The sequence below is a fragment of the Periplaneta americana genome, chromosome 5, assembly GCF_040183065.1.
Source record: "Periplaneta americana isolate PAMFEO1 chromosome 5, P.americana_PAMFEO1_priV1, whole genome shotgun sequence".
NCBI classification, from domain to species: Eukaryota; Metazoa; Arthropoda; class Insecta; order Blattodea; family Blattidae; genus Periplaneta; species Periplaneta americana.
In genome coordinates this window covers 5,242,548-5,267,817 of record NC_091121.1, presented here as the reverse complement: position 1 = coordinate 5,267,817, position 25,270 = coordinate 5,242,548, and the positions used below count along the sequence as shown (strand labels likewise).

General features: G+C 34.9%; 1 protein-coding gene across 1 annotated transcript in view; it reads right to left on the bottom strand.

The window, feature by feature from the left end:
• LOC138699431 (myrosinase 1-like) overlaps window positions 1-10,273 on the bottom strand; it is a 51,578-nt gene extending 41,305 nt beyond the window's left edge. Inside the window, exon 1 of the mRNA XM_069825292.1 lies at window positions 10,103-10,273. Within this exon, the coding sequence (XP_069681393.1) occupies window positions 10,103-10,250 (148 nt within the window). The 5' untranslated portion in view covers window positions 10,251-10,273. The remainder of the gene's footprint in view (window positions 1-10,102) is intronic.
• Between the last annotated feature and the right edge of the window lie 14,997 nt (window positions 10,274-25,270).

Below are 25,270 nucleotides of genomic sequence, written 5' to 3'. Positions count from 1 at the left end.
CAGAATTATAGTGAGAAGAATTTGTCAGATAAATATTTGAATTTGTATTTATATCGTGGTGACATTGTTAAACAGAAATCCTGATATTACAGTATCGTGACGGTTTTGTGTTGTCATTTTACAGATTAAACGCTAATTTATGCCCTTCTTTTTAAATAGGGCCATTCCGCAATAAGAAATTGGAAGAATTAAAACAGTCATTAAAAACCAAAGACGAGCCAGCTTCAGCTTGTTTAGCAAGAAATATACTTCGTGTTAGTTATCTTTTTCTAAAAAAATATAGCAGAGAAATTTAGGTGTTCGCGGAAGGGAGTAACAACTTCTTCTCAAAGTTTCGTAACATAATAACTAAGTTCTTAAACTTTCAATTTAATGCTCCTTACTAAAAAAGTTATTAAAATTACTGTTAACAGAGAAGATTCAAAGTTCAATTATTGTGATATCTGTTTATCTTCTTCTCCTCCTTCTTCTTTTTTTTCTTCTTCTTCTTTTCTCCTTCTTCTTCTTTACTTTTTATTCCGTTATTTAATAAAATGTCTTAACATTATGTGGAATGCTCCCTGAGCACGAGTACATAACTTACTCTTTCTGGGGATGCTACAGTGTTTTATATTAAAAATATCAACATGTATCTTTGTTTTGGCAATGAAGTATTTTTATTATCTTACTAGCCGTACCCGTGCGCTCCGCTGCACCTGTTAGAAATAAATATAAAGTAATTACGTAATTAAAATAGGACATATGATCCAGGGAACATTCGTGTTTGATAGAAGGATAAATCGTTTAATATGTTACTTAATTTAAATTGTATTTAAATAATTAAAATGCGATCATTTTGGTCCAGAGAGCAATCATTTGGTACAATGACAATTCCTCTTAACATGTTTCTTATTTGTTATTACATGCAACCATAGTTTAATGAAGATTGACATATCATTTAGTTTTAATGTGTAAACTTTATATTACTTGCTATATGTTTCCATTGAATTATGGTAATATCTTAATTTTAATCATTGTTTTGTAGGCTATGTTTAATAGCTTTCGATTGTTGTTGTCCAAGGCCCCTTATAGACTAAGTCATTTGTTCTTATTTCATTGAACCGCCTTAGATGGCGTTATTTTAACTTTAAAACTTATTTATCTCATTAAATATCAGTCCTATCAAAATTTTGTAAAGAATAAAACTTATCGGAAATCATTTTTAAAGAAACTTTTGTTATGTAACTTTTTCACAAAAATCAATAATAAGTGAGATATTTCCATTTATAGTATTTAATTCAGGACCCCTTATAACCCCACTTTTAAATAATGTATTTTGAATGCCATATAGCCTAAAATCTAAGTTACAACGAACTTAATTTATATTCCAATTTTCATCGAAATCCTTTCAGCCATTATCGCGTGAAAAGGTAACAAACATACAGACAGACATACAATCAAAAATTTGAAAAAAGCGATTTTCGGTTTCAGGGTGGTTAATTATATATGTTAGGACCAATTATTTTTGGAAAATCGAAAATTACCAGAAAAATTTCGGCTACAGATTTATTATTAGTATAGATTATTATTATTATTATTATTATTATTATTATTATTATTATTATTATTATATTGCTCACACAAACGATTAGGGAAAACACGGAAATTTTACTTGAAGCAAGTAGAGCGATCGGTTTGGAAGTAAATCCCGAAAAGACAAAGTATATGATTATGTCTCGTGACCAGAATATTGTACGAAATGGAAATATAAAAATTGGAGATTTATCCTTCGAAGAGGTGGAAAAATTCAAATATCTTGGAGCAACAGTAACAAATATAAATGACACTCGGGAGGAAATTAAACGCAGAATAAATATGGGAAATGCGTGTTATTATTCGGTTGAGAAGCTCTTATCATCCAGTCTGCTGTCGAAAAATCTGAAAGTTAGAATTTATAAAACAGTTATATTACCGGTTCTTCTGTATGGTTGTGAAACTTGGACTATCACTCTGAGAGAGGAACATAGGTTCAGGGTGTTTGAGAATAAGGTGCTAAGGAAAATATTTGGGGCTAAGAGGGATGAAGTTACAGGAGAATGGAGAAAGTTACACAACACAGAACTGCACGCATTGTATTCTTCACCTGACATAATTAGGAACATTAAATCCAGACGTTTGAGATGGGCAGGGCATGTAGCACGTATGGGCGAATCCAGAAATGCATATAGAGTGTTAGTTGGGAGACCGGAGGGAAAAAGACCTTTAGGGAGGCCGAGACGTAGATGGGAGGATAATATTAAAATGGATCTGAGGGAGGTGGGGTATGATGATAGAGACTGGATTAATCTTGCACAGGATAGGGACCGCTGGCGGGCTTATGTGAGGGCGGCAATGAACCTTCGGGTTCCTTAAAAGCCATTTGTAAGTAAGTATTATATTGCTCTTTCTTTTGTAATATTGTTTATATATTTGTTATTTATTCGTGCTATCACTTCAACTGTTGCAAGAAAACTACTTGCATTCTATTTCCTTTGTTTATTACTCATTCGATCTGTTTACCGAATGAAAAAACACAATTATTATTTTCGTTCTATTTATGTAATTTAAATACATTTTAATTACTAAAATGTGAACGCCTGTTTCGTTGTATTAACATTTATCAGCACCCTATTAGTTTAGGTCAGGAGTATAACAACACAACTATTACATGGCGTTTCTGCCGGGTTACGCCACTGCACAGCTTTGGACTCGCCTTTTAAACAATCAAACCCGGAAACGACGAAACAGCCTGACCTTGCTGTTCTAGATGTGGAGTGAGTGAGTTGCTGATTACTGTATGTTCATTCCACCCCTTTTCCCCATCGCTGGTATAAAGTTTGGGAATATTACTCTTTTTCCAGTCAAATGAAATATTGGTTAAAATGAACAGAAATATTTTGAACAATTAGTAAGTTTTCTTTATAGCGTAACCAGCGAATAGGGATTATAAAGAATGGACACTTCGCGTCGGTACCTTTGATGTAGCCGGACCGATTTCAATGGCCTTCAAGCCAGCTAGAGCGTGAAATTCTGCTTTCTCCCTAGAGTTGGCGCTGACATCACACCAGCTAGCAGTCGACACAGCGGAAATATAACACATAATTAATACATCTAGGTACATTATGTACTCAAATAAAATAAATTGGATCCATAAAATAATAAATCCTTCATTAACTGTAATGTCTAGACTCTAGAGTTCCTTTATAATGAGAGTTCAGACGTTGACCCCAACAACAATTAAAATATGTAATGATTTGATAGCGCTGAAAATGAAAAAACAAAACTCTTACGAGAAGTAAAACCATATACCTGTATTATATTATATACAAATATTAAACGAATTTGATACTTAATTTTATAATGTGTTGTATTATTTTATAATATATTTTTTATTTTAATTGGTTATTTAACGACGCTGTATCAACTACTAGGTTATTTAGCGTCGATGAGATTGGTGATAGCGAGATGATATTTGGCGACATGAGGCCGAGGATTCGCCATAGATTACCTTGAATTCACATTACGGTTGGGGAAAACCTCGGAAAAAACCCAACCAGGTAATCAGCCCAAGCGGGGATCGAACCCGCGCCCGAACGTAACTTCAGACCGGCAGGCAAGCGCCTTAACCGACTGAGCCACGCCGGTGGCTTTTATAATATAATTTATGATATCTGAAATATAAAATATTATTATTACAACTAGTTTGTCACTGAGAAATAAGGAAAGGCTGTTAACTTGAATTTATTTGAAGCAAAGCGTTACTGGATTATGGAATAAGGTAGGCGATGTTTGGATCCTGTGTCTCTACTCTATTCTCAATTATTATCTTAGCGTATGCTCGATTACACTACCTCTAGCGCTTGAAAGTGGAACTATCCGCTGGCGCACAGAGAAACAAAACACAGGAAAATTCGCTCAGTGTCCATTCTTTATAATCCGTATTCGCTGGCGTAACTGTCGAAAAAAGTGTACAAATACTTTTTTCCAATGTGGGAAAAGAAACTATCATAAAAACGTTGTTACAGTGTTGTTTTTTTGGTCTCGACTAACACACCTTTGTAGGATACAAACTCTTCTCCCCTACTCCTAGATATTTTCTCCATTTCTTTTGTATGTGCATTCTTGTTCACCTTGCCTTTCTTTCTTCTTGGCCCATTATCTTCCTCTTCTGACATTGTTGTTTTTTACTCGAAGACACTAACTTCAAAAAGTATTTTCCAAATCTTGCAGACAGAACACCGATGATCAAACAGTCCACACCTGTGGAGTAATGGCTAGCGCGTCTGGCCGCAAAACCAGGTGCCCCGGGTACGATTCCCGGTTGGGACGAGTTACCTGGTTGAGGTTCTTCCGGGGTTTTCCCTCAACCCAATATGAGCAAATGCTGGGTAACTTTCGGTGTTGGATCCCAGACTCATTTCACCGGCATTATCACCTTCATCTCATTCAGACGCTAAATAACCTAGATGTTGATAAAGCGTCCTAAAATAATCTACTAAAAAAAAGAATGATCAAACATAACCTGCAACACCTGTGATAACAAAGCACTAAAACAGTTAAGAAACTAAACGATTCTTATAGTGCTTGTCAGCTCTCCAAGCATACCGTATGAAAACTAACACAATAGTGCTCCACTATAGATTGGAATAATAGTAATATACGTTACAAGAGCGGTATGTTGACGTTTTCATGTTCGAGGAAAAGATTAAAAAAGCGAAACATAGTTGAGCTTTTTTAATTTCCGATAACATGAAAACAAACATACCGCTCGTGTATCGTACATTATTTTGTGCGAGGATCGTTTATTACATACCTGAAAGACGAATTTCTAATTAGTTGCAATGAAATCTCCATCTTGGTTTCTGTTTAATGACGCCAACTTCGAATCACCAAAATATCTTTCTTCAACATTGTTGCTATAAAATGTTTTCTGTGTTTACTATACTCCAGCAGGCCGTGATATATGTCTGTCTTTTTTTTCCCCCAGTCTATAAATGCGAACTTAAAACAAACGGTAAGGTTATGTAATGATTTATTTTTCATTTTAATATTTTAACAATATTATTTATATAACATATTGCAGTAATAACATCGGCATCTGGAATCTTGTTGATTTTTTCACGGCTTCCTTAATGTTACTTGTATCAGGAATGCAATAAGTTTCGTGAAGTAGTAGACTTTACTTAATTTTTGCAAATATTTAAAAACAATAATTAACATTGCAATTTAGGTGAAATTGCAGTGGTAAGTTTCCAATTTATAATTATTACTATGTTAAATGTCTCTAAAAATAATATGTTAAAAGCCTAAAGGAGTAAAATGAATGTCGCGCTTAAGCGGTAAGAAGAGGGAAATTGTTATGTGTGTTACGTTGGGAATACTGAATGTGGTATTTCACACTTACCGCGTATTGGTTCTGTGCGGCAAACCAAGCAAATACGCACGATCTCGCACAAAAGTAACTTTCCTGGAATGTTACCGTTCTTCTACTCAACTGCAAAACACGGGTCCATGCTATTTGCATTAGGATGATGTGAATATTACTCCTTTTCTGCTTAATAGATAGGACTATAATATATGAACAACTTTGCTATGTCAGTTTATTTTCGCATTTTTTGGAATGTTACCCCTTTTCCACTTACTTCAATTCAGGTTGCCCACATTTTGTTTCTGGGTATGTTCAGGTCATCGTCATTGCTATTGTCATAGACATTACAGATTGTCAGTAACCAACTCAAGATTCTCAGATAATGTAGGGTTATTTGCCAAATCTCCCTCCGCATTCCAACAAATGCTAATACCAAATAAACCACCAGGACTAATTGAAGTCGATGGTACAGAACTGCAGTATGAGGATGAATATACAGGGTGTTAAAAAGTACCGTATCCGATATTTTAGAAGGTGATTAGTGATGGCTGTTGATTGGTTTAGATATCAATGCCAATAGCTAAATCCGTACTATTATTTTTCTCGCGGTATATGGCATTCAAATCATTCTAACCTATCTGATGATATTTTTTCCCCCTATTCTTAACTGTAAATGAGCACAAACCCTAATTAGGTGTAAATTTATCTGACATTTTGTATATTCGATTCCTAACCGTTTCAAATGTATATCATTTTACCTTTTAGGTGTGTTACCAAATTATATGTAATACGCTTTGTCAAATCTGACAACCTTTTCATAAGGGAAGCTAAATGTATTTATTATTATTTATTTATCAAAACAAGAAAAACAGTCTAATAAACATGGGTCCTACAACACATACTTTCTGAGGTCTGAACACTGCTACTACTGCCACTGCTACTACTACTATTGTTACTACTAGTACCACTACTGCTACCACCACTACCACTACTACTACTACTGCTATTACTACAACTACTACTGTTACTACTAGTACTACTACTGATAGCACCACTACCACTACTACTACTGCTACTACTGCTACTACTGTTACTACTAGTACTACTACTGCTACCACCACTACCACTACTACTACTGCTACTACTACAACTACTACTGTTACTACTAGTACTACTACTGATAGCACCACTACCACTACTACTACTGCTACTACTGTTACTACTAGTACTACTACTGCTACCACCACTACCACTACTACTACTGCTACTACTACTGCTAATACTACAACTACTACTGTTACTACTACTACTGATACCACCACTACCACTACAACTACTGCTACTACTACTGCTACTACTGTTACTACTAGTACTACTACTGATACCATCACTACCACTACTACTACTGCTACTACAACTACTACTGTTACTACTAGTACTACTTATGATAGCACCACTACCAGTACTACTACTGCTACTACTACTGCTACTACTGTTACTACTAGTACTACTACTGATACCACCACTACCACTATTACTACTGCTACTACTACAACTACTACTGTTACTACTAGTACTACTACTGATACCATCACTACCAGTACTACTACTGCTACTACTACAACTACTACTGTTACTACTAGTACTACTACTGCTACCACCACTACCACTACTACTACTGCTACTACTACTGCTACTACTACAACTACTACTGTTACTACCAGTACTACTACTGATACCATCACTACCACTACTACTACTGCTACTACTACTGTTACTACTAGTACTACTACTGCTACCACCACTACCACTACTACAACTACTAATGTTACTACTAGTACTACTACTGCTACTACCACTACCACTACTACTACTGCTACTACTACAACTACTACTGTTACTACTAGTACTACTACTGATACCATCGCTACCACTACTACTACTGCTAATACTACAACTACTACTGTTACTACTAGTACTACTAGTGATACCACCATTACCACTACTACTACTGCTACTACTACAACTACTACTCTTACTACTAGTACTACTACTGATACCACCACTACCACTACTACTACTGCTACTACTGCTACTACTACAACTACTACTGTTACTACTAGTACTACTACTGCTACCACCACTACCACTACTACTACTGCTACTACTACAACTACTATTGTTACTACTACTACTACTACTGATACCACCACTACCACTACTACTGCTATTACTACAACTACTATTTACAACTAGTACTACTACTGATACCATCACTACCACTACTACTACTGCTACTACTACAACTACTACTGTTACTACTAGTACTACTACTGCTACCACCACTACCACTACTACTACTACTAATACTACTGCTCCTGGATGAGTTGTCTCATTTTATCAACCTAAAACACCTGGAAGAGCATCTTCTATGTCTTAGCAAAATTCAGACTTGTCAATGAAAAATTTCTTAAAATTTAGAAAATACCACTAAATTCTTGGACATAATTGCAAAAACTTTTTATGTAGGCAAATTTTTTTTCCTTTAAATTGAAATGCAAATTTCAGACATTTAGTCTATAAAATTTAATAAAAAAAAGAGCTTAATGATATGGAGGAATAAAATTTGTAAAACAAATTTTTGGTGATGGAAATTGTTTGTATCCCCTTAAAATTCTAGAAGGCAAAGGCATTTCCAGCACTAACCTATAGTTCTGAATGGAACATGATAATTTAAAAAAAAAGTAGAATGGAAGCAGGTGAAATTAGGTTTTTAAGAATAGTAGGATATAGTTTAATAGGCGACAAGCGAAAGGAAGATATTCGACAAGATTTAAGCATGCCAAAAATATCACGAAAACCTTCATAGAACATAGCTATAGATGGCATTGCCACAGATTTAACATGGATTCGACTCAAATTCAATATTAGCTGCTTTGAGGAAGATATTGAATCGGACGTTCTAGAAACCGCTGGGAAGACCAACTTACTTGAAATTGCTATGGAAACGACACAGGTCAATAAGCTTAAATAGTACCGTACGTAATGAAGTTAACAATCTTTTCTACAGTATTTTGCAAGTTGACTACAGAATCCCGGATGTCTTATTAGGCGATTAACAAATATATTTTGCTCTCTTGATGTGTTACGGTTTGATCACAGTTTAGTAGTTGCGAAGCTCAATACTTACTAAATATGCAAACATAGACCATAGACAGTTGAAATATGCATCAATAGATAGTTGCTAGCCACCAGCATCGCTACTATCGCCTCATCACAGACTCTTTCCCTAGCAGACGATAAAATGTATTGTACTTTTGATATCGTGTTCTTTTGAAAAATGAACACCTTCCTTCCACCATTGAAATACGAAGTACATAAGGTTTATATATTATTTTCATAAAGTATATATATTATATTCTATAAACTCAGGATAACTCTGACCTCTTTTTCTTAGAATTTATAGTGCTACAAACGTCTCCTTGTCCCATATTATTATTCAGATTATTGTGTTTTAGCCATTTACAGTTATTACAACCGATAACGAACATTTCACAGTTTACACAACTTTTCACAAAAATGCGAAATACGGCACGGTCAATGCCTTTTCGATCTAGACCAGGCCGTAATATATGTTCGGGTTTTCTATTTCAATGTTTGGAGCTCAGTGAAATATTATATTATAACTTTATTGCGTATCATAGCTAAGTTTTACTTAGTGTAATGTGTCCATAAGTTCCTTTTATTTCTTGTTGCATAATAGCCTGTGTTGCAGAAATAATTACAAAATTGTGTTATTTTAATGTGAAGAGAATTTTACATGTTAACATAATCTGTTCGCATCAACATTTTAAGTTTAGAATGGAAGCTATATTGAGGTTTAATAAAAAAGAATTTATATTGTGATTTAATATAGCACATCTACCTTCCTTAATAAAGACAGAAAATTTATCACATCACTCCTATGAAATTAGTGCACGTACGATTGTTACTTCGTCTCTTAGGTAGTAGATAAATACAATAATTCAATACTCAATTGTAGTATTAAAATACAGACAAATTGAATTTGCGGAGTATCACACATGACATTATGCTTAATTATAATGTATAATTGCGAATTTAGGAATATAAGATATAGTAAACATAACCTATAATATTTCCATATGAATGACAGGGAATTGGAGACCACTAAAATTAGGCAGAAAGGGGCAACTGGTACAGTAAACATAACCTATAATTTCAACATATCTAAATATCCGTGCGGTGCAACTGAAAATTATTGAATCGTGCATAAATGAATGTACAAGAATTTTGCAATATTTAATCGAAATAAAGGCAAGTATTACACATACGAACAACGTAATTTTCACTCCAAAAATAATATTACATCTTAACTCGCAAGGAATTATATCTGAAGTGTCTCATAATCATTGTTTTAAATTTTATTAATGCAATTACACTACATTTTAGAGAAATATATGTTACTCTTTATGCATTCCAACTAATTTATATGGTTGAAACGCCGTCCTTCGTGATCAGGTTATGCGAGTCACATGGGATGCCTTACGGCCTGTATTAGATCACGATGGTAGTGACAGTCTATTGTTCATAGTACTCACAGCGCTTCAAGCGGCTAGCAACTATCACGAGAAATGCAAAAAATCATCCCAAGCTTCGCAACTGTATATACTAAACTGTGGTTTGATCTTTACTCACCGTCCACGTCCCACGCGCCTTCTACTTGGTAGGCTGCAGTGGCGGCACCGAACATGAAACCAGGCGGGAAACTGCATTTAAATTTTTTGGCCTCCGATTGTCCAAAAAGGAGCAGTTGCAGGATAGTTGCTAAGATACAAGATGCCATTTTGTAAATACTATATATGAAAGAAATGTGCAGACTATATATACAGAAACCTTGACTTAATACACGGTGAGCCACTCTGTTATCTTAACAACGTAGGGAGCCTTCCTTATCTCGTGTCCATTCCTTGAAATATGTGCATCGTAATTATTCAGACCTACATGTCGACTGTAGTTAGTTTTTGTTATTTTTCATTAATAACATATTGGTTTTTTAACCTCGTACTTAATGAACATTACAGGCTAATATTGGCTTAAATTCAATTAAAAATGACTAAATTTTAACATGCTGACACTCAATATAAATGAAACAAAATATAATTTTCTTACTTACTGGCTTATAAGGACCCCGGAGGTGCATTGCCGCCCTCACATAAGCCAGCCATTGATCCCTATTCTAAGCAAGATTAATCCATTCTCTATCATCATATCCCACCTCCCTCACATTCATTTTAATTTATCTTCCCATCTACGTCTTGGCCTCCCTAAAGATCTTTTTCCCTGCGGCCTCCCAACTAACACTCTATATGCATTTCTGGATTCGCCCATGCATGCTACATGCCCTGCCCATCTCAGACGTCTGGATTTAATGTTCCTAATTATGTCAGGTGAAGAATACAATGCGTGCAGTTCTGTGTTGTGTAACTTTCTCCATTCTCCTGTAACTTCATCCCTCTTAGCCCCAAATATTTTCCTAAGAACCTTATTCTCAAACACCCTTAATCTCTGTTCCTCTCTCAAAGTGAGAGTCCAAGTATCACAACCATACAGAACAACCGGTAACATAACTGTTTTATAAATTTTAACTTTCAGATTTTCCGACAGCAGACTGGATGATAAAAGTTTCTCAACCGAATAATAACAGGCATTTCCCATATTTATTCTGTGTTTAATTTCCTCTCGATTATCATTTATATTTGTTACTGTTGCTCCCAGATATTTGAACTTCTCCACCTCTTGAAAAGATAAATTTCCAATTTTTATATTTCCATTTCGTACAATATTCCCGTCACGAGACATAATCATATACTTTGTCTTTTCGGGATTTACTTCCAAACCTATCTCTTTACTTGCTTCCAGTAAAATTCCCAAATTTTCCCTAACCGTTTGTGGATTTTCTCCTATACAAGCATAGACAAGCAGCTGATGTAACCCGTTTAATTCCAAACCCTCTCTGTTATCCTGGACTTTCCTAATGGCATAGTCTAGAGCAAAGTTAAAAAGTAAAGGTGATAGTGCATCTCCTTGCTTTAGCCCACAGTGAATTGGAAACGCATCTGACAGAAACTGGCCTATACGGACTCTGCTGTACGTTTCACTGAGACACATTTTAATTAATCGAACTAGTTTCTTGGGAATACCAAATTCAATAACAATCAACAATAATTTATTTTTCTATAAATAAAATAGGAATCTTCAAGGTGGTAAACAACTATAATTTAATAACTCGTAGCAGTATTGCACAAATAGCTATAATTGCAACTGTGCTAAACAACGCCCATCAATCCATGTGAAATATTTAGTTACATCTTCATTGATAAAAACTTAAAATGGAATTTTCAGCAGTAATCTCACCGGATGTTTTGATTTATCTAGAGAAAGTCAAAACTCGAGAGCGATTTAATTGACTATTACACGATTAGAAGAAAGTATATAAAGATTAGAAGAAATAAAGTACTCTAAGACAATAAAATATGTATTAATTGACTTGCTAAAAGTGATAAAATTGCAGCGATAAACGCCATAATAATAATAATGATAATAATAATAATAATAATAATAATAATAATAATAATAACAATAACGACTTATTTTAACTGCCATAGTTAAGGCCATTCGGCCTTCTCTTCCACTCAACCAGTATGATAGAAAATTAGTACAATGCTGTGAATATAACATAATTAATACAATATAATTCAAAGCAATACGATACTATAATACAAGACAATATAATATCTATACTAATAATAAATCTATAGCCAAAATTTTTCTGGTAATTTTCGATTTTCCAAAAATAATTGGTCCTAACATATATAATTAACCACTCTGAAACCGAAAATCGCTTTTTTGAAATTTTTGTTTGTATGTCTGTCTCTCTGTATGTTTGTTACCTTTTCACGCGATAATGGGAGACGGATTTCGATGAAAATTGGAATATAAATTAAGTTCGTTGTAACTTAGATTTTAGGCTATATGGCATTCAAAATACATTATTTATAAGGGGAGTTATAAGAGGGCCTGAATTAAATAAATCGAAATATCTCGCTTATTATTGATCTTTGTGAAAAATATTACATAACAAACCGTTTCTTTAAAAATAATTTGCGGTAAGTTCTATACCTTGAAAAATTTTGATAGGACTGATATTTAATGAGATAAATGAGTTTTAAAATTAAAATACTGCCATTTAAGACCGTGTAGTGAATTAAAAAAAAATGACTTCGTCTGTAAAGGGCCTTGGACACAACAATCGAAAGCTATGAAAGATAGCCTACAGAGAATGTTTCTGTGTTTGTATGAAGTAATATCGGAAGCTAAATTAGCCGATTTGTATAATTAATTATTATTTCACCATTGGAAAGTGTAGTTTCTCTAGATGGACATAATGCTATAATGTTATTACAGTACTTCTGATATAATATAATATAATATAATATAATATAATATAATATAATATAATATAATATAATATAATATAATATAATATAATGTAATGTAATATAATATAATATAATATAATATAATATAATATAATATAATATAATATAATATAATATAATATAATATAATATAATATAATATAATATAATATAATATAATATAATATAATATAATATAAGATAATATAAGTTATTTGAAGGCTTCAGTACCACAGTGGGCCAAGCGCCATTTACTGAATACGTAGAAAACAAGGGTTAAAATTAAGTTATTACCATAATTCAATGGAAACCTATAACAAGTATAATAAAACATACACATTAAAATTAAATGATGTCAATCTTCATTAAACTATGCTTGCATGTAATAACAATTAAGAAACATGTTAAAGAATTGTCACTGCACCAAATGAGTGTCTCTGGACCAAAATGATCGTATTTTAATTATTTGGATACAATTAAATTAAGTAACATATTAAACGATTTATCCTTCTATCAAACAAGAATGTTCCCTGGATCAAATGTCCTATTTTAATTATGTAATTACTTTATATTTATTTCTAACGGGTGCAGCGGAGCGCACGGGTACGGCTAGTATAATTAATATAATACAATGACAGTTCTTTTCATCTTCACAACACCAATAAAATAATTATGTAATAATAATAATAATAATAATAATAATAATAATAATAATAATAATAATAGTAATGATAGTCATACCTAAATTAAATTAAATTATTAAACTCGATCACAATTATAACTTCAATTTGACTGTGCCCGTAAGAAATCGTTTAGTCTTTTCTTGATAGTGGTTATTGTCTGGCAGCCTCTAATCTTATGAGGTAGAGAATTCCATTCACGGGGGACTGAGACAATAAAAGAGGATGAATAGAGGGATGTTCTATGGGCAGGAATTGCTAGGATTTGGCTCTCCTGTGACCTGTGTTTAGATTGTGATTGGAGGATAAGTAGTTAAACCGGGAACGAAGATAATTTGGTGTAGAAGTGTGGTTATTGCTTGAAACACATCCTTTCGTACCGTTTTATTGGTCAAAAGTAGTATGACGTAGTAAAAGTGTAATAGTCTTATTAATTACTTAAATTACGTTAAACTCTACTTTTTTTTTTTTTTTTTTTTTCAAATTCGTTGCTTTATGCCAGCAGCGTTATATAGACAAACATATTCTTACTCTTAACTCAGTCTGTAATACAGTAGCTATGGAATTATGGGATAGGGTGGTTTAACACAGACTGCCATTTTACCATTAGTATATTTTACGATGCTTTACCAACTGCTAAGGTTATCTAGCGTCTGAAATAGATGAAGGTGATAATGTTAGTGAAATGAGTCCAGGGTCCAGCACCGAAAGTTGTCCAACGTTTGCTCCTAACGGGATGAAGGAAAAGCCTAGGAAAAAATCTCAACCAGATAACTTGTCCCAACCAGTATTTGAACCCGAGCCCGTTCGTTGCACGGTCAGGCATGCTAGCCGTTACTCCACAGCGGTGTATATTAATATTTTTTTCATAAAATATTTATTAAGATATGTTTAATGTTCAAATAAAAACGGAATTGTTCCGTACTTTCGATGGTTGAATAAAACACTTTTCAGAAGTGCTTAGAAGTATCAACATATATTTGTGAATGTCCTGATCCGTAATAAAACAGGAAGCTGGCAACTTTTCTGATCTACTGTTTCTATCTGTGCTATTGAGAATGTAGCGTTGTAAGCATTTTAGGCGAAGGAATTAACAATTTCTGGCATTTGATTACCAGTTTCTTCTTTAATTTAACTTGGAAAGTTGTAACTTCATTAACACTGAAAGACTGGTTAATGTTTTTCAGTATCTCATCATACATGGTAGATGATGTCACGAACAGTGGAGTGCATTTCTGGTGGCCGTACCTTCTATTCTATCTTTCTTGTTTAGGTCCAGGGTTAGTGGTAATATATTAATCGGTTGAGAAGCTCTTATCATCCAGTCTGCTGTCCAAAAATCTGAAAGTTAGAATTTATAAAACAGTTATATTACCGGTTCTTCTGTATGGTTGTGAAACTTGGACTTTCACTGTGAGAGAGAACATAGGTTAAGGGTGTTTGAGAATAAGGTGCTTAGGAAAATATTTGGGGCTGAGCGGGATGAAGTTACAGGAGAATGGAGAAAGTTGTTGATGTTTATTGACTTTACTGGCTATGAGCCAGAGGCCGTTTTAGGGTCTTATAGGCGCAGAATGCCCTCTCCATCCATTGTACATAAATAATAATAAATATATATTTATATACTGTATATGACACTACTTGTGGCATAAGTGCCAGTAGGTGTGTGAGTGCGGTGATTGGCTTTTTATTGATTTTATTTTATTTTTTACTTTATTTTTTTGTTTTAATTATTTTGGTGTAGGCCTAATTTGTTAATTTGCGATGCTTAAGGAATGGTGAACGGGACAAGAGTTCGGGGTAAAATATATCAGTTGATTTGACAGCATTATGGTATTATATGGGGAGATCAAGAGGAAAGCAAGAATGGGAAATGCTGGGTTTGCAGTTAAAGACCTGCTCTTGGGCAGAACACTGTGCATACATACAGACATACATTTTTTTTTTATGTTTTTTAAGTTTCCCCTTCCGGTGGCAGAAGCGTCTGAATCGTTATAGAGACTTTCATGGTGTGGTGTTATGTTATTCATCTGCCTCTCTGTTGGTGTCGTGTGTCCTCTCAGACAGTATGTTACACAACGCAGAACTGCACGCATTGTATTCTTCACCTGACATAATTAGGAACTTAAAATCCAGACGTTTGAGATGGGCAGAGCATGTAGCACGAATGGGCGAATCCAGAAATGCATATAGAGTGTTAGTCGGGAGACCTGAGGGAAAAAGACCTTTAGGGAGACCGAGACGTAGATGGGAGGATAATATTAAAATGGATTTGAGGGAGGTGGGGTATGATGATAGAGACTGGATTAATCTTGCACAGGATAGGGACCGATGGCGGGCTTATGTGAGGGCGGCAATGAACCTTCGGGTTCCTTAAAAGCCATTTGTAAGTAAGTAAGTAAGTTAGTGGTAATAAGACGAAGCGACAGATAGTGAAGTCCTTACCTTCACTTCTTTCTGGAATCAGATGACGTTCACTCACTGTACGACATGTAAACAAACATTCTGTGTGATGACACAATTTATCTGGCATTTCGCACTTATGTCTAAAGTTAAACTCTGAGTCATTACGTGCACATTAACATTAATAGTGATGCATTCGCTCTCCAACTATTAACATCTCGTAATTGGAGTTCAGCTGCGCCAGGCTGGCAAAGATGGGCAGCTGGGAAACATTCAATGAGACGAAAACTAGCAATTAACAATTATCTAGTAATTAATCAATCAACCAAGACTGGGCGAGAGACTGACTGAGGAATTGACCTATGAATCATTCAGTTAACCTGCCAGCCAACCATCCACAAATCAGTCGTCCAACAGACCGATGATAAATCAATCATCCATCCACTAGTTAACCAATCACCAATCAACCAGTGAATCAATCGGCAAGCCATGAATTAACCAACTAATCAATCATGCTGTCACCAATCAATCAAGGAATATCCAACTGCCAATATACCAATGAATTTTTCAACCAACAAATCTAACATCCAGCCATCATTCAATCAACGAATCAATCATCCAACCACAAACCAACGAATAAACCATCCAATGACCAACCAACAAACGAATCAATCATCCATTCACCAATTAACGTACTAATCAATCATCCAACCACCAATCATCGAAAGAATTAATCATTCAATCACTAATCAAGCAACGGATCAATCATCCAGTCACTAATCAACCAGTGAATTAAGATCTAACCATCGATCAACGAACGAATAAATCATTCAACCACTTATCAACCAACGAATCAACAATACAACTACCAAATAACAAGGAATCAAATCATTCAACCACCTATCAGCCAGCTACAATCAACGAACAAGTCAATCAAACAAATGAACTAATTAACAAATTAATCAGCAAAGAAACCTGTGAATTTTTCAACCAACAAATATATCATCCAGCCATCATTCAATCAACGAATCAATCATCCAACCACAAACCATCGAATAAACCATCCAGTGACCAATCAACAATCGAATCAATCATCCCATAACCAACCAAGAAACGAATCAATCATCCAATCACCAATTAACGTAATAATCAATCATCCAACCACCAATCATCAAAAGAATTAACCATTCAATCACTAATCAAGCAACGAATAAACAATTGAACTACCAAATAACAAGGAATCAAATCATTCGACTACCTATCAGCTAGCTACAATCAACGAACAAGTCAATCAAACAAATGAACCAATTAACAAATTAATCAGCAAATAAACGAAATTAACAACAAACCACCAACAAATCAATTAGTCATCCAAGCAAACAACTAATGTATCAATAGAGAACAATGAGCCTGGACTCGTAGACTATAGAATTTATATTGCATTCGTCTTACTAAGCATTTCATAACTTTTATATCCTAGTTTTAGCAGAAATAAAAGTAGCCGTAGTGAAACTCTGGTAGTATTTAGAGAGTCTATTGTCGTCATATGGGCGTGTGACTGCCGAGATTTATGATTTTGTGTCAAAGAATATTTTAAGTGAAAATAAATTCCTCCATCCATCACTGAAAGAACTGACGCCTAGTCACTTGAAGGATTTCCTTCGTTACAGACAGTATTATCGTAAAAGTGGAATAAAATATATAAATGACTTCTAACTGGTGATAAAACGAGTTGGCAATACCTTTCACTCTGAAAGTGATAAATAGTACTGGGTGTGAAACAAGCGATAACAATGGAAATCTGGTAAGACTTTGTCGTTCTTATTAGCCACCATTAGTCACCCTGAGTGTGCTACGTTAGAAGTTTTGAAATGGTAACAAGTGACGGACGGAAGCTAACTTTTGGCCCGCTTCCTAAGCGAGGAAGAATTGAATGCTATTGAAAATGTGAGAACTAAATATTTTAAGTAGGGCAAATTCAAACCGGGGTAAATGTAATAGCTTGTTGCTTTCCACGAATATTTTCTGTACTACTGGGCCACAACATGATTTTCCTTATTGAATTACAGTATGTAGGGGTTTATGTCTTTAATAGTGCAGGCAAAGAAATAATCTAAATTTTCTAAGTTGACTTTTGGAAACTGAATTTTAGACTATGAAAAGTAACTGTCCAATTTTACAAAACTATAGCCTAGACTAAATTTTAATAGTGCTATAGAAGTGCAAAACTTCATTGCAAACAATTTGTGAACCTGGAAATTGACAGACTTCTAAGAGAATTGGAGATCTTTGGTTCCGATATACACACTTCAACAGTATTTCCTTATCATGAATTCCTTTAATCCTTCTTTTTATCATTATAAAGCCAGCAACAGTACCATCAAAAGCAGCCGACTCTAGGATTCGTTGTTTGGATAAGTTGAAACAGCAGTTTTGGAGTGATATTATTTTGAGAAATGAATATAAAACAGATAAAATATATGTAAACAAGAAAATATTCAAATATAATAATAATAATAATAATAATAATAATGGTTTATTCTAAATGGCAGAGTTAAGGCCATTCGGCTTTCTCTTCCACTCAACCAGTGCGATACAAAAATACAAAATTACTATATTGCTAAGGAGCAAAACATAATTAATACAATACAATACAATACAATACAATATATAACATTCTTTTACCTCCCCAACACTCCAATGAAATAATTATGTACTAATAATAACATTAATAATAATAATCATACCTAAATATAATTAAATCATTAAACTCTATTATGATTATAATTACAACTTCAATTTGTCTGCGTCAGTAAGAAATTGTTTAGCTTTGTCTTGAAAGTGGTTATTGTCTGGCAGCCCCTAATCTTCTGAGGCAGAGAATTCCATTCACGAGGGACGGAGACAGTGAAAGAGGATGAATAGTGGGATGTTCTATGGGCAGGAATTGCTAGGATTTGGCTCTCTTGTGACCTGGTGTTTAGATTGTGATTGCAGGATAAATAGTTAAACCGGGAACGAAGATAATTTGAAGTAGAAGTGTGGAGAACTCGAAACAGAAGAGAAAGCGAATGAAGTGATCTACGGTTATTGAGTCGCAGCCAGAATAAATATCTGAACGAAGGTGTAATATGGTCAGATTTGCGAGCATTGCTGATGAATCTGACACACATATTGTGCACACGCTGTAGCTTGTTCGAAAGGTTAGTTGTCAAGTCTGTATGTATTACGTCGCAATAGTCAAACAGTGGTAGTACGAGGGTTTGCACTAAAGTCTGTTTTAATTTTGGCGGGAGAAAGTTTCTGAACGGGTTAAGAGAATGCATGGTATAGCACACTCTCTTGGATATCAGTCTATCAAGTAAAAAGTAATCATAAAATATTATTATACGATCATTGCGAGAAACGAAAACTATTAATCTTTATTTAAGATAATCAGTCACTTTTGTAATTTTACAATCACGTTATGCTACGCACGCGCGTTTCGTCCTCCTCGAAATATATTTGGTACAGTAACAGAATTATCGGAACCAGAGTGGAGTGATAATGTGAAAGCCATAAAGTTATCTTAAACGGCAAATTACTATACAATAATAAAAATTTACGTTGTGGAAAAAAACACACGGTTTTTTTTAAATATCGAAGTACTAAATAAAATAATTGTGCGATCAAGTTTTCTATTTCGATTGCAATTCTATAGACCCAGTGGTTTTTAGAATGTTGAAAATGAGCCAATAGGGAGTCGTGTAAAGAGGTGTAAAGAGCTGGAGGATGTCGAAAGAGGATTTACAACGTAAAATAAAGGCCTTATTATCAGACATTTTTTTTATTTAGAAACATAGACAATATACAACACAAAAGACAATAAAAAGTTTCAATAGTTATAAAGTAAAAAAACCGGTGCGATAAATTTGAGGCTAGCTTCTGTAATCTGTCATTCTTTTCGATACACATTGTATCGTTTATAATTTTGAAGTTGAGGGCGATCTTTCGCTGTTGTTGTGATGATAGTCATAGACTAGAAACTTATTTCGCATGGATAAATATTTGAAAACGTTATAACAAAATTAAGGGCTTCATTTGCAAGCTCAGGGTATTCTTGCATTTTTTTTTATTTACGATCTGAGGAAAAAATTTACAATCGACAATCCATCGGTACATATTTCAATCAGGTTTTCCTTCACATTTTTTGCAATTTGAGCCGTTGAACGGAACTGTCTAAAAACAGATTTAGTATCCATGTGTGAGACAGTCTTGATTGATTTTAGGTATTTTCTTGAAAATACACAGAAAGCTGTTAATAGGGACCAGAAATTAAGTTTCATTATAAATCCGTCGACTTCATCCCTGGGTGTTATTGTGTTAACATTTCGACTTTGTAGTCTACAGTTCAAAGTGTACAAGTGTTCACAAATCAGCAAGAAAGGCCAGTCTCAGAATCGAAAGAGAATTTGTAAAATAAGTTTGTAAATTCCGATTTTGCGTCTTGCAGACATATTAAAAGTTCTGCTCTTACCTGTAAAACACTTTTCAATTGTTTATCCCCGAAAACTACTAGGGGTGGATAAAAAGTAATGGCAACAGTTCGATATTTCTGACATGGCTTTATTCACAGGGGTACAACATTTACGTACCTTCTATATAGTCGCCCCCCTTATTTATTACCTTTTGCCAAATGTTTGGAAGGATTCGTACACCATCAGCGCGTCCATCTTTGTTTATGTTCCGTATTGACCGCCCTATAGCACGGATAAGTTCATGTCTGTTATTGTACCGGGCCCCTCGCAGTGGTTCTTTCACTTTGGTGAAAAGATCGTAATCGTATGGACTCATACCGGGTGAGTACGGTGGATGTTCCAGAATCTCCCATTGCCAGTGGCGCAAGAGGTCCTCGACAGCAGCAGCGGTGTGACCTTGCATTATCATGAAGAATGATGGGAGTCTGTACCACCAAGTGTCGTCGTTTTCTCCTGAGGGCTGGACGAAGGTGGTGCTGCAGGAACCAGTAGTAATAGTCTGCCTTGGAGATACAGCGTGGTGCAGTATTACCCCATCAATGTCATACGCCACAATGAACATCACCTTCACAGCACTTTGTGTAGGGCGCACTTTCTTCGGACGAGAAGAACCTGGATGCTTCCATTCATTTGATTGACGTTTCAAGTTAGGTTGGTTCGTATGAGCGAGCCCAGGTTTCGTCCATAGCGACGATTCGTCCAAGAAAGTCGTCATCTTTCCTTTGGTACCGGTCCAACAAGGCCTGTGCGACTGCATAACGGTGCCATTGTTAAACCTCGGAAATTTCATGGGGTATCCAATTGTATCTTATTTCCGTGTAGTAAAGAATATTTTCTTATAACAAATAGATGTTGGAGATACGAGTTTGTAATGTTCTTAATGAATTTTATTATTTTAATAATAGTTTTATAACTCAAACCATTTCAGACAGCAATGGTTTTGATACAAGAATTTCTCGATGTAAGAAACAGTATAGCCATAATATTTGGCATTGTCTCTTGTAGTCTGACAATGAAACGACACCGATGTCCCGTTATTTTTTGGCGTTCCTTGCATATACCATTGTATTTCGTCCTGTCATTATGGTACCGGTACTTAATAATACTTTATGCTCGACCATGCCGAAATGTAGTAATTATACACCTGGTAGCATTCCTTTAATGCATGTCATTAAAATACACCTACTCATTAAAGTACAGGTGTTCAGCCAATGACAACTCAGCTTACAGGTGTTCAGACAATGACAAGTCAGCTTTGTACCGTTATAAAACCGCAAGTATCGATTATTCTCGGATATGCAATCGAAAGAGAATTAGCGAAAAGTCACGGAGGCTGGAAATCCAGTACTGTCGCAGAAGGTTATGTTCTGTTACTATAATAATTAGAGTTAATTGTAAATAATATTCAAATAAATTCAGTTTGTCATCTTGTTTTTCAATGTCGAATTCAATAATCAAGGTTATATCAAGTTTAACGGTATTACATCAAGGTCAATGACATTATTGTTCCTCGGAAAAAATTAATACCTTCGCGTCTGCGCACATCTCACAATTCACGACCTAGAACAAGGTCACTTCCGATCTTGCGCTCGTTTCATAAACATCCATACTCGCTTCTTAATTACTATTATTATAGTCTCGTTGCATAATGGACTATTACATGAAAATGTTGATAAATATTTTCAGGTATTATTGGCTTCTAGTGGTTCACAAAATACAATATCTCTAACTCCATATTATCTCATAAAGACTATACATTTCACACTTTTAAAAATATCTGTAAACAATTCCACCTATGGTGAGAAGTATGTACTATTTCTTAATATTTTAAAGAACTAGCATTGTCCACACCTGTGAAGTAATGGCTAGCGCGTCTGAACGCGAAATCGGGTGGCCTAGGTTCGAATACCGGTCGGGACAAGTTACCTGGTTGAGGGCTTTTCCGGGGTTTTCCTCAACCCAATATGAGCAAATGCTGGGTAACTATCGATGTTGGACCCCGGACTCATTATCACCTTCATTTCATTCAGACGCTAAATAACCTGAGATATTGATACAACGTCGTAAAATAACTGACTAAGAAACTAGCATATGACTGTATTTTGTCTTGTTACTTATACGTCTTTGAATCGTGTTATTGGGAAGAGATGTTTGCTTGAGTTTGTCAGTCTCAATTATTATTTGCACCATATGAACAGCTGTCGCTGAAATGAAATTTTCGGCAATTGTATGTGGTTTACTGGAGTAATATAATGCGAAATGTAACTCCACAACTCCTCAGCAATTCTTTTCATTAGTACTAATTGACGAATTAAGAACGGATTGCTCCTTGCAGGTTGTTCAGCTTTGTTTCAAGGAATTCCACAGGACTTTCTCTTATATCTTCATGTTTGGTACCTAAATGTCGAAATAACTTTGACGGCTTCAAACTTTCTTGTGAATTTCTCTAGTAAGTTCTCTTGTAGTTAATAAATATACTAACAAAATCCATAGAATTCATTCGAGTAAATGTTTATATAGCTACAGTATGTAATGAAATAGCTTTCTCGAAATTTGGGAGGATTTAGATGGTGATATGTACAAGATTGTTTTTTTTATCAAAGAAACCCACAACTGGAAATGAAAATTGAAGCATCTGCAGCATTTTTGTGACTCGTGAGCCAATCCCTGGAGGAGTCCGTCTCGAAACTTAAATAAATCTACAGCTTTGATCAGCTTTGTCATTTCCTTCCTAATGAGTGAAACTGGAACCTTGGCCTGCACGTTCCCCTGACTTCACCTCTCCTGACTTTTTCTTGTGAGGATGTGTGAAGGGTATTGTGCACGCAACACCGATAGAAACAGTAAATGAACTTACTGAATGCATCTTTACGGCATTTGATTCCATAAGAGGGGAACGTGGAATCTTTGAGTAAGACAGAATATGGTTCGCCGTTGCACGCTATGTCGACACTTTGAACATTTATTGTTAATGTGAGAGTCAGTAAAGTTCGTCAAATTATTCTGATGTTTTATTTAGCCTATTGAATTAGTAGAAAGTTCGCCATCACAAAATCAGGAACAGCAACATTCACAGTGCTGTAGATACTCTAATTCTCGTTTCCGGTTAAGGGTTCCTGGTCAAAAATCTTCGCAATATCATCCTCTACATCCCCTCAAATTTTGAAAAAGTCAGTTACATCCTGTATGATATGATAGGCCTATGATATGATATGATATGATATGATATGATATGATATATGATATGATATGATATATGATATGATATATGATATGATATGATATGATATGATATGATATGATATGATATGATATGATATGATATGATATGATATGATATATTTCGTCACAGCATTTCTTTACATGTAATGGTGTACCTCACATTTCTGTATCCGGTGCCACCATTAACATATTATTACAATAACACATTATTTGCAGTACACGTCTACACAAATACTCCCAATTACACTATGTACCTTTTTTGTTACTTGGTCAAACTCCCCTTCTGTATGTCTCCTACATTTCATTTGCTATTCTCTATTTGTTCATTAATCCTAATATAACTAATATTCTATACTCCTTTCACTATTCACTAAAATCTCAATTTCAATTTTTCTCTATAAATTATCATATTGAATTATTTGTCCTATTTGTTCTTTGACCTTTTCTCCTATCTTTCTCTTTTATTCATTTACTGTTTCAACGCTGAAATGTTAGTACTAATTTTATGCTGTCATTTATTCACTTCTCTTAACCCTTTCTCACTATTTTCTCTCATTCCTTTTTGCGCTCACTTTCACTTTCTCAGTATTCTGCTTACACTTAATCCATTGTCACTATTCTCACTTCCTATAAATAGCCTACTTATATTTTATTCTACACATCTGATTATACACTTTCTCTCTCCCCTATACTTCTCGATCTTTTCCAGTTTCACTTTATTTGCACTTTTTGATCACATCCACATTTTTTAAACGTATCAAATACAGAGTGATTTATATAGGACTGACACATTTCTTTCATTAATTGTTTCAAAACGAATTGTGCTAGCGACAACTTATTATATCTAAAATGTAGAAGAATTTTGGGAGGTTATTTACCTCTATAGCAAATGTTGAAAATGTCCTCCATCCTGCATAAGGCACAACTCAACACGTCGTTTCATGTTACTGGCCACTCGTTGGAGGACTCTGTTGTCAATAGTTTGAATCTCCTGTGTGATGTTGTGCTTCAGATCGTCCAATGTCTGGGGACGTGTGGCGTAAACCCTCTTTTAAGTAACCCCATAGAAAGAAGTCCGGCGTTGTCAAATCCGGAGATCTCGGTGGCCACAGGTTCCTGGAAATTATTCGGTCGTCACATAACCGGATAAATGGAACCATGCTTCATCTGTGAACCATGTAATGGACAATATGGCAGGATTTTGCACAATGAACGTCTGAAACCAACGACAATAATTCAATCTTTTATCCTTATCCGGTTCCTGTAGCTGATGAACAACCGTAACCCCATATGGCTTTAGGCTCTCTGACACATTGAGTAGGTGTACCCTGTCTCCTGCGACAAACGTCTTAATGATTTTTTGGGTGACTGCTCCAGTCGTGCTCTTACGTCAACAACAACCGTGGGAAGCCTAGATGAACGATGCTTGCCCTTTTCACTCACCATAGATCCAGTTGTTTCCAATTTGTTTACCAGTCCCAGTATTGTGTTTCTTTTGGGAGGATTGCGAACACAAAATTCTTTCTGGTATGCCCTTTGAGTAGCTGTGGCCACCGAGATCTC